Raw genomic sequence first — 15143 nt, forward strand, 5'->3', positions numbered from 1 at the left:
GTCAATGGATGCATAGATGGGTGCAAGAGTCATTGAATGGATTGTATTCTGGGTTCATTCAGTTGGATTTTCCCTCTAATTTCTCAAATTGATGTTATATATTTCATTCGCATAACATTAAGCCAGTTCCATGGGTACACAATGAAAAATCCATCGTGAGAAAAGATGTACTAGAAAGAATGACCAATAGAATCAAATAGAAAATCCAGTTTATTGTCATTTCACTTGCTTCTTTTCACTCATTTAAAAAAGTAATGGGTTGAATGATTTGGTCATTTTGATCCCTTCAAATGCATGAGTCTAGGAAAGCCCAGGAGTCAATATATAGTTTTATTCATTAAAAAAAAAAAAGACTTCAAAAAAGAGTTCATGATAATAGAGCAGCGATAGGCAAACTATTTCCCACCAAATGTGGCCTGTTGCCTGACTCTGTATGGCACTCAAGCTGAGAATGGTTGTTACAGGTAAACATTTACAATCAATTTGATGATAGGAAGCACTAATTTGAGCTCCAGTTAGATACTTTTGAGAACCTCCACCACCATTCCACTCTTCTTATTAGTAAATTGGTTTTACTTAGTTGATTATTATTACAAAATAATTTGTACTGAATTATTTTGATTATTATTATATTTTTAATTCCATCAACCCCCAAAATGTTGGAAATTGTATTTCTTCTCACTGCATGATTTTGATAGTACCTCTTGGCCCACAAAGCCTAAATTATTTACTATCTGGATCTTTATAGGAAGATTTTGCTGACCCCTGGTCTATCGATTCTTGGTATCAGTTTTGTTTCATTCAAAACAACACACACAACAACAACAGTAATTTGGTGACATGACATTGTTAATCTCCTGTGCTTTGTCACCTTTTAAATCCAGGTGTGCTCCCGGCTATACTGGCAGCCCAAGCAGCCCCGGAGGCTCCTGCCAAGAATGTGAGTGCGACCCCTATGGCGCAATGCCTGTTCCCTGTGACCCTGTCACAGGAGTCTGCACCTGTCGACCCGGAGCCACGGGGCAGAAGTGTGACGGCTGCGAGCACTGGCATGCGCGCGAGGGCATGGAGTGTGTTTGTACGTATACTAACTTCGCTCTGCGTTCTGGGGGCCTTGGTTCCATTTCTGTCTCATTGCCAGTTGAGAGAGACTCTTTTTTTTTTTTTCTGCAGTAGCTAGTGGTACTTTTCATTCTTTCTGACACTGTCTATCCCCCTTCAGCTATTTGCCTGCTGTTTTTGTCGCCATCCTGCTGAGCCAAGAACAGCTGAGAAAATCCTCAGCGTGCTTTAGTCAGTTCATTGAAGACCTGCAACAGAAACTCCTGGAGGCATATTTCATTTTTATTTTGTCCGTCTCAGAGTTGGCATTGCCTTTGTGCCAGATTAAAGATCTGGGTTTATTAAATATTTTATAAACTTCCTGAATTGGTAATAGGCTGGACAGACACTTTAAACCTTGAATTACAACTGCCTTTTCTTTTCTTAGCTGTCACAGAAATCCATGGGTTTATTGCTTCATAACTTTCTCTTGAACTACAAAGCCTGGAAGCAGTGACAATGAACTCAAGTATTTTATTCACATGTACAATAAATGAAGAGCAGTTGTCTGGATTTCTCTCTCTCTCTCTCTCTCTCTCTCTCTCTCTCTCTCTCTCTCTCTCTCTCTGCTTCTGGATTTAGTAATGCCATAGTAAAAGTACATTGTATCAGTAGTTATATGTGCAGGTAGCCTGGTTCAGGCAAGGGAATATATATGTAGTAAGAGAAATATCTTCTGAGAAAAGCTTCTTCTGAGCTTAGAATCCACATTACCTCAAATGAAGAATAAATATAAAATGGGCTAAAAAAATGAAAACTGTAAATATATAATGTCAATAGGAGTTCTATGGCATTTATGATTGTCATATTCATCAGAAATTCTCAAGAAGAGTCCTGTCTTCTATGCAGGTAAAAAGAAAGACTAGCTGGGGTCTTAAAAATCCCTTCAAGGCCTTATAATTTTTTCCTAAGAGGAATAATTTGGGACAACACTACAATGTGTTCTTCCCTTATGCGTGTTGGTGAGTTCTGAATAGTTATTGTATTGGACTTCTCAAATTGCGACTTCTTTGTAAGTTAGGTTAATACAAATCCAATCTCCCCTTTCAATCCTCACTCATAATTTACATGTTATTTTATAAAACGAGACCAACCACCTGCCTTTCTGAAATTTGAAAATAAGTAAGATATTCATTTAATAGTAAAGTTTTATGTTTTAAACACAAAACTTGGATTTGTTCATGTCCTATTTCTTGCAGACTAGTAATTAACACAGAACAGATCATGTGATGTTTAAAATAGACTGTGAGTGGCAGATCAAAATATATTATTTTCTTAGAGAACAGAAATTAAAATCAGTAGCTGTTGGCAAGATGTTATTCCATAAAGAGTGCCTAAAATAGCATTTTACACATACCAAATTGATGCTGCCTATTTTATTCATTGCATATGAGATATGAGAAATTTATCAGCTTTATGATTTATAGTCACAATTTATATAAAATATAACATTTAAGGTATTGTTTTGCTTGCCAATGTTGCAAAAATGATCATGATGTGTATGTTTTACCTGCAACCTAAGGTAAACGTAGGTAAATGTGGTAACACACTTTAACTTTGTAAAATACTCATGTTCTAACTACTCGGTAAAACCTGAGGCCTGAAGTTTTATCCAACCTTGATACTGATCTGCAGAGACACAGTCAAGGTTATTGTTTCTAATAGCCAGTTGCCACCAAGGGTCTTATCACAATAATGCGGACGCCCTTATATATTGTCACAGTTCACTGCTATACTCTTATAATCAAAGGTGGTTACTAATGGCAGTTATTGCCCCCTATATATAAGAACAGGAATAAAATAGTGGAATGTAGTTCGTCTCTGTAAAGAAAATGGGACTTTCTATAAAAAGAGGTGATGAAAAAAAAAATCAGTTGACCGCCAGACACTATTTAATGAGCTCTCACTTTGTTTGTTGGACATGTGATCCCCTCCATCCTAGCCTTTTAAATGCCATCCTCTCTCCGCCCCCTTTTAATCCCCAAGGGCTAGTTTCTATTCAAAGGCTAGTATATCTACTGTACTTTTCTGCAACTCCGAGCCGGGGCATATCCTTCAAATCCAGGCGTCAGAGAATCTATAAAAGCAATTTCTGTTCATCCTGTTTGTACCTTCTCCACATCTGTTTTATGAGTAAAAGGTGCTGTGAGTTTCTTGTTGTCAACCTGCTTAGTGTAGGTCCAGGCTACCAACATTGTAGAAGAGCAAATTCTCTCATTCTAGGTAATTTCCCAAGTTATTTGTGATCAGTCTCAGTGGCTAGCATATCACATGGAGAAAGCTCTTCTCTTAATGGGTTAAGTAAAGAGTTGTGTTGTGGAATTGTCATACAGAGGAGGAGGCAGATCGCAATTTCCTTCATTTTTTATCAGGCTTCATTTTAAGAGTGAACTTCACTTGATTACAATTTTCACTGTGTTAGATCCAAAAATTGTATTGGATTTGAAACTATAGAGTCACATGATCTTAAAGTCAGAAGTCTTATAAGTGAGATAGTCTAATCATCTCCTTTTCTGGCGTGTCCCTGGTTTAGACCGTCTTCGGATGTGAGGAAGCACACTGTTATGAAGTGGCTCTAGAAGGCTTGAATCTTGGCAGGCCACATAAAAGTTATGAGACATTAGATTCGTTAACTTTTCTAAATTTCATTTTTCATCTGTACAGTAGAAATTAAATACTATATACATACATGCAAAGTATCTATGTGTGATAGATCCTCAAGAAATTCTAGATATTATTATCTCATAGTTATTATTTGACCATTTTTTTCAAAAGTGTGATATTTTTCTTTAAGAAAGGAAAAAAACTGTATTAATTGTAATACTCAGTATGTACTGATAACAAAAGATGAATACAAGTCTGGTTTGACTTTTGCAATTATGAAAGGTGCTCAAAATGGTCACCATCAGTGTCCAGACATTGATTACAGCAAACTACGTCTTGAGCATAGATAACATCTCTTAAAATGTGTATATATTTTGTTGGCACCTCCAGTATTTAGGTTAGGCAGAATTCTGGTATTCTATAATATTGCTAATTCTAGAATCCTCAAGTCACTGAAAACTCTTGTTATGGCCACCTTACATTTTCTCATCTCTCTAAGTTCTTCACATGGCAATATTTATAGATTCATAAATATCCTGATTGTCTCTATTTTTCTCATCTTTAAAATGAGGATACTAATAATGCTTCATAAAATTACAGCGAGCATTATTAGATAATGATGGCAAGACACAACATATTTACTGCTATGTAGTCAACATTGTATAGATAAAAGCTACCATAACATTATTATTTATAGCACTATCAAAGTTCCCATTTTTCTGAAAAGCTACACCATACTGGAACCATATTGAACTTGTTTTCTTGTATATATTTATGTACAGAATTTTGTTTACATATATATTAAATAAGATGTATATATAAATATTAAAATTAAAATATATAAATTTATATTATATATAATATAAATTTATGTGTATACATATGTGTAATGTATATATGCCATATATATATATATATGTATATAAACTTGGTACATGAACAAATTCATCAGCATTACCTAAAGCTTACAGAATACCTTTCTCCCTATTCAAAGAAATAACAGACAAAAGAAAAAATAAAGTCTTAATCAGTTGAAAACCAAATTTTTATTTTTGAAGATATTTATTTATATGTAATAATAAGCCCTAAATATGCGCTAATCTAAATGTTTCTTCTTAAAAGGGAAAGAGAAAAGAGAGAAACATAAAATCCATATTCAAGGAACGATCAATGGCCTCAATGTAAAAGAATTCAACTAAAACATGCTTATTAACACACACGTTTTATCTTTTGTTGGAAATGCATATTTACTCATTTTATCCCTATTTGATTAGAGCAGACAATTTATGTATTTTTAGCTAAAATTGGTTAATAGGTTTGGCCTTTTCAAAAATCCTCAATGCACTCATTTCAGCTTGAGCTTCTTTGGCTTGGATGCAGTGTGCGAATTTTTTGTGACAGTAAGCCAGTAGTTATTATGCATGGGGGACTCTGGTAAAAGTGCAGTATTTTGTACTAATTGCTAACAGAAAGATCTGTAATATCAGCTGCATGATTTGCCCCTTACATGTGCCCAGCTTTAATGATCTGAATTTAGTACTGTATTTGTTAATATTAGACACAAACTTATCCTGACACTTTTATAGGCAAAGTCTCAAAAACATTTAGTCATGTGAAATATAATCATAGTCTTGAAATATTTGCTTTTGCTCCCATGCCTTTTAGGCAGGATATCACTTTATAATCTTGCGTGTATCTTGGTTGCTGAATAGGAGAATGGTTTAGAGGGATTTTAAGGGGTCCTGATGATAAGGTAGGTGTTTAATATACACTGAGCAGTTATTGCACCTTAACCAAAAAATCAATTGCTTACATAATGTGAATATTCCATGTCTCTATACACCCTTCCCTGTCATCCCTGTCATAGTGAATTAAATGTGGTTTTCATTTGTATCTCATTTTTATAGCTTGTTGCTAGACATTTCAGTGTTTCTGGGGGCAAATAAAAGTAGCTTGTGGTATAAGTAAAATAGTTTGTGTCAGAATAAAATAGCAAGTCATTATGTAGAAGGCACATTTCCCCATGTGTTTATCTTATAGCTGCATAAATTAGACTTATACAGAAGCTTTGAAAAAAAAATCCCCACAACTGTCATATTCATAAGTCTTTTCAACCCATTTGGACAGATGTTAGTATATTACTTGGTGCATATATAAAACTTACCCTTCATTTATGGAAATGCGCTTGTACTTTATTCCTCAAAAAGCAAATACAGAGACTATAAGACATGAGATAATAAAGGACCTTTGGACACAGAGACGTAGAGTCGAATGTACGAGTTCTTGAAAGGGCAATTAAATGCATTTTTATTTCAACAACTGAAGATGAGAAACCAAAACAGATGGGCAGGGGGTAGAGTAAATGAGAGAAAACTTAGTATTCATCATGCCTCTTGGCATTCTAGTTTACCAATTTGCTCTGTAGTATATTACAGTAAATCAGATCTAGCTCTGCATTCCAGTGGCTGATTTATTCTTGTATGAAGTAAAAACTGAGAAAACTTTTCCCTGGAAACTTCTGGAACCATCAGTAAGGAACCTCTATCCCATTGTCAATGAGCTGACAATTTCTTTTTGGAAATAAAAGGTTATAAATTATAATAGATTAGAAAAAGGGGCTAGCACAGGATTCCTAAAGAACGCACTGCCCTAAAACAGCTGGTAAGATATCATACTATCAAGTATCTTTCAAGATCTTAAAATGGAAAAAATAATATTTGCTTCCTTATATCCTGAGAACATCTGCTACAAATACATCTATACTAGACATTAAACAGAATTTTTAAAACAATGATGAACTTTGGACTCAGTGAGAAAGGAACCTTTGTTTTCTTCATAACCTTTAAAAAAATTGAGTTGTTACAAATACTTGCTTTTTAATCTATGGATTGCAAGTTATAAGTTTCTGATCTGAATTTACCCTCTAAATCACACATAAAATCATTATAAAGTTTGGGAAAGTGTATTAGTTATCTATTGCCGCCATTCCAAAATCCAATAGCTTAAAAAAACAACAGTATATATCCTCAAGATTCTGTAGGTTGGCAATTTGCACTGAGCTTCAATGGATAATTCTTTTGTTGTCATGCCTGGTGGGGTCCCAGATGGCCTCAATCACATGATGGGGCCGCAGCAAGAATGATGGGAGGCCTGCCTTTCTCGCCTCAAGTCACCTTTCTTCCTCAAGGAGGCTATACTGGGATTGTTTACAAGGCAAGCAGGGTTCCAAGAAAGTGGAAGCAAGAGCTGCAAACCCCTTGAAGCTGAGGCTCAAGAATCACACAGTGTCCCTCAGAGTGTGTCATAAAGCAAGCCCAGGTACAAGGGGGGCAAATAGACTCTACCTCTTAATGGCAGGAGCAGCAGAGAAATGATGACCATTTTTATTGCACCCCAGGAATGAGCATTGCCTTTATCTGTTCAGTAAACCAGCTGTGTTGTTTCTTTCTTGATAACATTTTTCATCTTTTTTCTTTCCCTCCATCCCTCTATTCTAATACCTCTTTCCTGGATCAAAACTGAATTACCTCGTGAAAGTATCATAACAGTCATCTATCTTCTTGGCATCAATCACTTTCTGCCTTTTCACTCATAAGACAATTTTCTTCCTCTACCCATTGTTTTTATTCTATTCTCCAGTTCCTCATACATCTGCCTGGTTCTCCATTTCCTAACACATAGCGTGTTCTCACATTCAGGTGTTTCCCATTTGGCCAATCTCTCCCTATCTCCCTTTGCCCCTCTGTCCTTCTATCCCTCCATCCTCCCCCTTCTCCCTTTCTCCCCCTTTCTCCTTCTCTCCCTCTCTCAGTTCTTCAAATTGTTTGATCATCTCTGAAATATTTCTTGTTTGTCTTTCACAGACAGAACAACTATTTATTGATTGTTTATTATGCAGAAGACAATCTCCTAGGCACTGTAACCAAAGGTGATTCAGGTCCCTTCTCTGGTGAGGGAGTAACAAAATGTAAATAAAGTAATAGGATAGCCTACAAATGCATGAGTGTTGAGGTAACAAGACAAAAGGAATACTGGAGTGATGGGTGAGGACAATAATTGCAGAGTCATCACAGACTCCCCCACAGAGGAAATAACTCTTGAGCACTTGACCTCAATATCCAGGAGCCACATACGGGGCGATGGAGGGAGATGAGTTCTAGGCAGAGGAGACAGCAAGCAAAATGATGTCTTCTGAATCCTTGCCCCTTTGGGACTGAGTATCCCTAAAGTTCACATCTGGTCCAGTGGTTCCAAACCCTGGCTGCATGATAGCGTCATCTGGAATCATTTAAAAAATACAGATGCCTGGACTTACCACAGACCCATCACATCAGATTCTCTGGAGGTGAGGAGGAAAAGCGCCTGGCTATCTATATGTTACAAAACCCATTTGATTCTAATGTGCAGCCCAAATTGAGAACCACCGATCTACAGCAGTGCTTTTCAAACATTAGCATTCATAGATCACATGGGAATCATTCTAAAATGCAGATTCTGATTCACCAGATCTGGGGTAAGCCTAAGGTTATGCATTTGTAATAAGTTCCCAGGTGACGCCACTGCTGCCAGTCCAGTTGCCACTCCAAATGTGGTGCACAGACCAAGAGTATCAGTATTCACCTGGGAACTTATTAGAAAAGCACATTCTCCATCAGAGAATCAGAAACCAGGGGATTCCATCGCCTCTGGAATCAGAAACACTGAGGTATGGCCTGGTCTTATGTGATTTAAGGATGTCCTTCCGTGATTCCAAGACCCACTGAAGTTTGGGAACCAGACTGTGTCTTGGTGTTAAGACAAAGTTCATTTGGCACCTAATTGTGATTCAGGTTGTGTTTCCTCTAATTGTTTCATGTAGACAGGTCTGTTGAAGCCTCCCAAGCACTGGCATTGACCTGAGGGGGTGACGCCACAACGCTCTCTTTTTGTCACTCATTTTCCACGCAGAGCAAATTCTCTTTCATTCTGGTTGGGAGAAGAGGGGGAGATGCAGCTCTCATTCCAGGTTGCAGCTCCTTGGTTCACTCAGCTTGTAAGGCCACAGGAGCTGGTGAAGTCCCTGCAGGTGATGCTCTACCATTACAGGTGGCACCTGCAAGGATGTGATTTGTTAGAAGCCCTGCTGCAGCGGTTTAATTCCTGAGAAGGGATATTGTAACTCACCTTTAACTGCTGTCCTATCGAAAAATCACCCTCTTGACTGCTTCTCTTTGTTTACAAGCTTCAGTTAATGGTTTTCTCTCCATTAGACAGCTCAGAGGAGTGCTGTTTAGAGAACTAATTGAATTCTTACCAGTTTGAGGCATGATCCAAAGCTGCTCCAATCTCCATATTTTCTGTTATGTATTTTCCTCTCTTTTAACATGTGTGTAGTTTTGATGCCTCTATCTACAGTGTATGCAGTAGCAATTATATAACTATACATGAATGCATATCATGAATATGGCAATCCTTGCTCTTGGCATGGAGAAGCTATGCCTCATTGACGCTGAGGCAAAGAGTAAAAAGAAATTTTTGAGCTAAGTGTAAACTGAATATATTTTTAAATCCTCCGAAAGAATCAATATATTTTAATTTTAGAAATTGCACTATTTATGAGATTATTTTGATAATAAAGAAACAATTCATTTTTCTCTCCACCAACTCTACTACTAGCCCCTCTCCACCACCACCAAATTTAAACACTGCCTCTTTCTAATCATTGAAAAGATTGTGGGTAGAACATCAGCACCCTTGGCTACTTAAAGAATATTTTCTTTCCTGGCCCTTAACAATTCTTTATCTACAAGACTATATTAGGTTAATCATCAAAGTAGTAATTTGTGGGATTACATCCAATCATAGATGACAATGTGCTGAAAGGCCAAAGAGGAAGAGTTGACAAATAGATAAATAAGTAAATACGTAAATAAATATCATTGTGAGGAAAAAATTATAAAAGGAAAAGTTCTTTCTTTTGAATTAAAAAAAATCTTCTCAATATATGTCAAGCTAAACAACACAAACAAAAAGCACAGAGTTTTTGGACATGAAGCATGAAGACCCAATTGCTATAGATATTCCACAGTGTGATCTAATGTAGCATTGTACACCTGCATGCATTTTTAAGCTCTTGTTTTATTCCCTAGTTGCAGATTTCCTCTAGATGGCTCATGTGGGAATGTCTGGGCATTATAATGTTATAGTTCACATTTTACCTCTCCTCTAATACTTCTTCAATACATTTGTTTCCCTCAAAATCCATTTGTTCCTCCTCTCTGGTTCCTCTGTTTATATCATCATCCGTATTTCAGGTCCTGGGCAACAGGCAATAATGGCTCTTTTGTTGTTCTTTTTATCTTTTCTCAACTGTCACTCATTCAAAAACATTAATTATATGAGATTAGTAGCATCCTCTTCCACAGAATTATGCATGGGCCATAAAATATTTCATAGCTGAAACCTTTGAACATCGGCCTGGGATGCTTAGCAGAAGTAAATATTCTGTCGTTTGCCTTTCACAGTTTGCGGAGATGAATGCACGGGCCTGCTTCTCGGTGACTTGGCTCGTCTGGAGCAGATGGCCCTGAGCATCAACCTCACTGGCCCATTGCCTGCTCCATATAAAATTCTGTATGGCCTTGAAAATAGGACTCAGGAACTAAAGGTAGGTGGGAGCAGTAACAGCAAGAGCCAGGGAAACGATGGCAGAAGCTTCTTTAAGGATTGGTACATGTGCTTCCCAATGCCCCACATCAAAGCAAGCACCTGTTAGGGAAATTCAGAGACGGTCTTAAGCAGCGCTTTTCAAGCTGGAGAACTTTAATATACAGATTGTTATTAAGGAAAAGAGGCCCACGTACCCCCCAGTGTTCGCCCTAAATCACTTTTATTATGTTACTTAAATATGTACAAACATAAAATCAGGTATGAAGTCCTTATACTTATAGCTCTATAAAATCAAAACACATTCATCCTTACAAAAACCTAAAAACCAATAAAATCAAATTAAAAACATTAATATAAAATAATGGATGAGTTTTGCTTACAGCAGGCTGCTGCTTGCAACAAGAGTATGATACAGACTCCTTCCACGTAGGTTCTTTCATCTGCATGTGGCACGTGTTAACTTCCTTCCCCTACCTTTCCACAATTTGAACTAGAGAGCCCTTGCAGAGTGTCCTAAATAACATTTGGCATCAGTTGACCAGTTAAAATGATTTATGTGCTCAATCTCCCATATGATCAAACATGCATGCAAATGTAGGTTCTGAAATCAGGTGGTCCTTCCATCTCTCAGGTGCTCAGCCTGGGTTCCAGAAAGTCTTATGTTAACATTTCAGTTGATTGGCAAGATGAAAACACAAAATTAAAATTTTGTACTAGAGAACAAGTAGATTTTACAAAGTACTTCATTAAGAACTGATTTGAGAAACCCTATTCTAGAACATAAAGCTTTCATTATTTAATGAAATAGGAAGAAATGTTAAGAAAACTGAGGTTCATCTGATGAAAGATGACTACATATACCCTATCAGTCAATTATCAGATATTAATTGGGAGATTCAGGGATGCCCCAGTATTGTACTACGTTCCCTGGGGGTTTCATGATTTCTATAATGTAGCCATTACCCCCAGGAAGCTTAGAGTCTATGATTAAAAAAAGTAATTAAACATTTAGCAAAAGTACATAATTACCATGTGTTTTTTAAAAATTTTTGACATAAAATATGTACAAAGATAGAGAAAAAGGCAAGATTCAGAGTAACCAGGGAATGCATTATTAATGAGAATGTAACTTGTGTTGGAACTTGAAAAATAGACTTTGAATAGGCAGAGAAATATTTGTGAGGAGTGGGCACTGTAAGAATATAGGGAATATATTCTTTAATCTGGACCATGGCTTTTAAGATAAGAATTTTATTCCTGTTTAACAGAAGAAACCAATAATGATGATAGCAAGAATAACTAACATTTATTGATAGATATCTCTGTGCTAGCCAACTGACCAGCCTTACATGAATTATCATACATAAATCTTAAAAACAACAACAACAACAACAACAAAGAAAAGAAAAAAACCACTCCAAAAAGTAGGAAACAAGTACTGTATCATTTATATTTTTTCAGGTAGGGAAAAGAAGTAACATGTGAGACACAGTCACATGGCCTGTAGGTGTAAAGCTAGGATTCAAACAGAGGCAGTATTGCTTTAGGGCCTGCAAGAATGAAACCACCTTTGCAAAGCGCAGAGAGAGAAAATAACTTGCCTGGGACGACTCAGTATGCCAGTGGTGAGGTCTCCCTGATCCCTGGCCTGTATGTACTCGTGCCATTGAATCTAAGAGAGCCACAGGAGCAGAGGCAGAGGTGTGAATTAGCAAGGCCTATCTGGCAGACATTAGAAGTCAGGCCTGCTAACGAAAGATAATGGCTGGAGACCTGAATGGGGCAGGGTCATATGAAGGACAACCTTGAAAGTCAGGCAGAGGTATCTGAAGTTTCCATGACAGGCCCAGTATTCAGGAATGGGAAGCGTTTTAGTAAAGAAGATTCTGACCAGTTATTTTCCATATACATGGAGGGAATACAAAGAAAGAAAGTGAAACTAGAAAAGCAAACACTTCAAGTAGGACAATCTTTTGAATAATGCTTAAGTAATGGATGAAATACTCTTCCTATCGGAAGAGGTTCCAATCTGAGGTCACCATCTAAGCCCGGGGATTCAGTCACCTACTTCCTTATGGCTGGATGGGCAAAATGACCTTGATTTTCCTTAAATTCCAATCTTTCTTGATTCTGTGTTTGTGTTCTTCTATAATTCATTTACTATCTGGATACTTTGAATCCCATTTTGATGTTTTAAAACCTTAAGCAAGTGATTTACCTTCTTTGTTCAGTTCCTTTAACTGTGTCAGTGCTCCCTGGGTTCCAGCCAGAGACCACCAGGAACACACATGTGATAGAACAAAATTGGGTTTATTAACTCATTGCAACAAGAAGGGACGCTGCACACCACAGGGCATTCTGGGTGTCTCAAAAAGAGGGCATTAGGAATAACTTACTAGTATTTGGGTTTGTGCCAGGCAATTTGGGGCAGGTTCAAGGAAGTAGGAATTTGCTGGATTGGGTGCTATTAGGAAGTGGGAGTAATTCCATAATCAAGTATTCTCAGGAATCTTATCTAGAAGGAGGGAAGCACAAAGGGAGGCGAAAGTCACAATTAGGAAGGCGGCAGTGGTGACTGGAATCAGCCAGGAAGTGGGATTTGGGTACTTTTGTGTTCTGCACAGAGACCATGGTTTTGTCTGTGCTTAGACAAAGATTATGGAGTGGTCTTATTCTATTTCATTGATCACTGTCACAGAGTGCCCCTGTCTAGTGTTAATGTTCTGTGAGATTGATTATGTTCAGTGGGAGAAGAAAATGGCTTAGCTGTGAGTGCCAGGCCAGCTCCTCCCAACACTGAGGTCAGGCCAGTGAGTTAGTGCCTGGCCAGTTCTGTCTGTCAAGGACCACTGTCCTCTTTTTAAACTGTAAATAGTGTCTGTGGTGATTTAAATGGCAGCCTTAAAGAATCAGCCTTCATCGTGACTCTACCTCTTACTGGCTGTGTGATCTTATGTAAGTTTTTAACTCTTTTCAAGCCATGGTTTCCTCATACATAAAATGAAATAACGTTTACCTCATAGAGCTGTCATGAGAATTAAGTGAAAGGAAAAAAAAAGACTGGCATATAGTAATTTCTCAATAAATTACTGCAATTTGTATTATTTGCCAGAATCTTCCACACCGTGCTTTGTGTATACGTGCCCAATTGAAATGGTTTGTTTCTCTTTGCTTCAAAGGTGAGAAGGCTAAGTTTTTTGTATGTACAGCAGAAATGTATTCTGCTAAAAGTTCAAGCTCCTGACCAATGCAAAACCATTTACTAAAATGTATAAATGAATGAAATCTTTTTTAGCACTTGCTTTCACCTCAGAGGGCCCCAGAGAGGCTCATTCAGTTGGCGGAGGGCAACCTGAATACGCTTGTGACAGAAATGAATGAGCTTCTGACCAGGGTAAGTTGGCAAAATCATAAATCTTTTTAAAGCAGAAAGATCATGTAAATTAAGAAAAATTACTTCAAATTTCTGAAATGCAAATCTTGTTCTTCCGAATTCCCATTTTGGTGCATGAAATAGATGTATTTTTGACTTGCTACTTCTACCTCAAATAAAATCTGAGAATCCAGTAGTACAACAAAAGTTGGAATACTTGGGAAGTGTCAAGAACAGTGGCTAAAAATATCAGAATGACAGTATATTTTGAAAACTATAACCAGTAGCTCCCATGGTAAAGTTTTTTATCAATTCTGAATTTCAAAAGCACTTTACACAGTCTTTGACTGTGTAAAGAAAAAGAAAAACAAATGACAATACTTGTAGTCTCTTTGAACTCATCATGGGATTTTTGCATTTGTATAGAAATACAATCTAAATCAGTATTTTCACACAAGAGGAAATCTTCTTTATTGTGAAAAATCAAAGTGTTCAAGACACTTTTTAGAGTCAGAATGTAAAGTCCATGTTGCATGTAATAGACTTTTTAAGGACTTGGGAGTTTTAAATCTTCAAAGCTGAAAGAGGGTTGAGGTTCTTTTTGCTGGTAGAGAATGAAGAAAACAACATAAAGTCCGCCATCTTGTGGCCAGAAAAATGCATGAACAGGAAAATTGGCCTGTAATTCAGGGATGCAGTTTGATTATCTAATGGCATTAAATGACAAAGAATATTGGAATGAAAAGGTTCTTACAGATTATGTAGTCCATTTTTCCTTTTTTTTTTTAGGACAGATACCTCAGACCATGATACTGAAGTGAATTATTAATGGCCATACAATTCACTAAACCCAGGGACCTAAGCAAGCCCACTGTCCTGGTAGTTTCTGCCTCACCTGCTGCTGGTTTAGGAAAATTTCCATGGGGAAATCAAATGGGCTTCAGAACACATAATGCTAAACAATGGCCCTGATGTTACAGATAGCATAGTAAACGCTTTTTTCCTAATCTCATACCAGCAATGTGAAATGTCCAAATACACAATAGTTTCTTGCCAAATGTAGTTAGATATTAGAGTAATGAGTACATCTCATATTAATTTAATATTTAATAATTTCTATTTGTTAGGTGAATACAACTACGTAAGAAATTTTAAAAGTGTAGCACAGTGAACTCAATTCAACAAGTACATATAATATTCGCCACATACGAAGTCCAAGTTAGGTGTTGGAAGATGAAAGACACAAATGAGTGTCAGTCTCTGTACTCAAGGAGATTGCAATCTTGTGTGTGTGTGTGTGTGTGTGTGTGTGTGTGTGTGTGTGTGTGTTGTGTACATAAGCATTTAGGCATTGGGGAAAACTGCAAGTAAATATACAATACAACCTGAAATAAAATAATGACATGTACCTGAGAAA

The 15143-nt window shown here is 37.1% G+C and overlaps 1 protein-coding gene across 1 annotated transcript in view; it reads left to right on the plus strand.

Annotated features, from left to right (window-relative positions):
* LAMA2 (laminin subunit alpha 2) overlaps positions 1–15143 on the plus strand; it is a gene marked incomplete at its 5' end in the record, with an annotated part of 435223 nt that overhangs the window by 285407 nt on the left and 134673 nt on the right. The window contains 3 exons of the mRNA XM_019630849.1: positions 885–1078; positions 10209–10351; positions 13649–13747. Coding sequence (XP_019486394.1) covers positions 885–1078; positions 10209–10351; positions 13649–13747 — 436 coding nt within the window. The remainder of the gene's footprint in view (positions 1–884; positions 1079–10208; positions 10352–13648; positions 13748–15143) is intronic.

The sequence above is a fragment of the Hipposideros armiger genome, unplaced genomic scaffold, assembly GCF_001890085.2.
Source record: "Hipposideros armiger isolate ML-2016 unplaced genomic scaffold, ASM189008v1 scaffold_957, whole genome shotgun sequence".
NCBI lineage: Eukaryota > Metazoa > Chordata > Mammalia > Chiroptera > Hipposideridae > Hipposideros > Hipposideros armiger.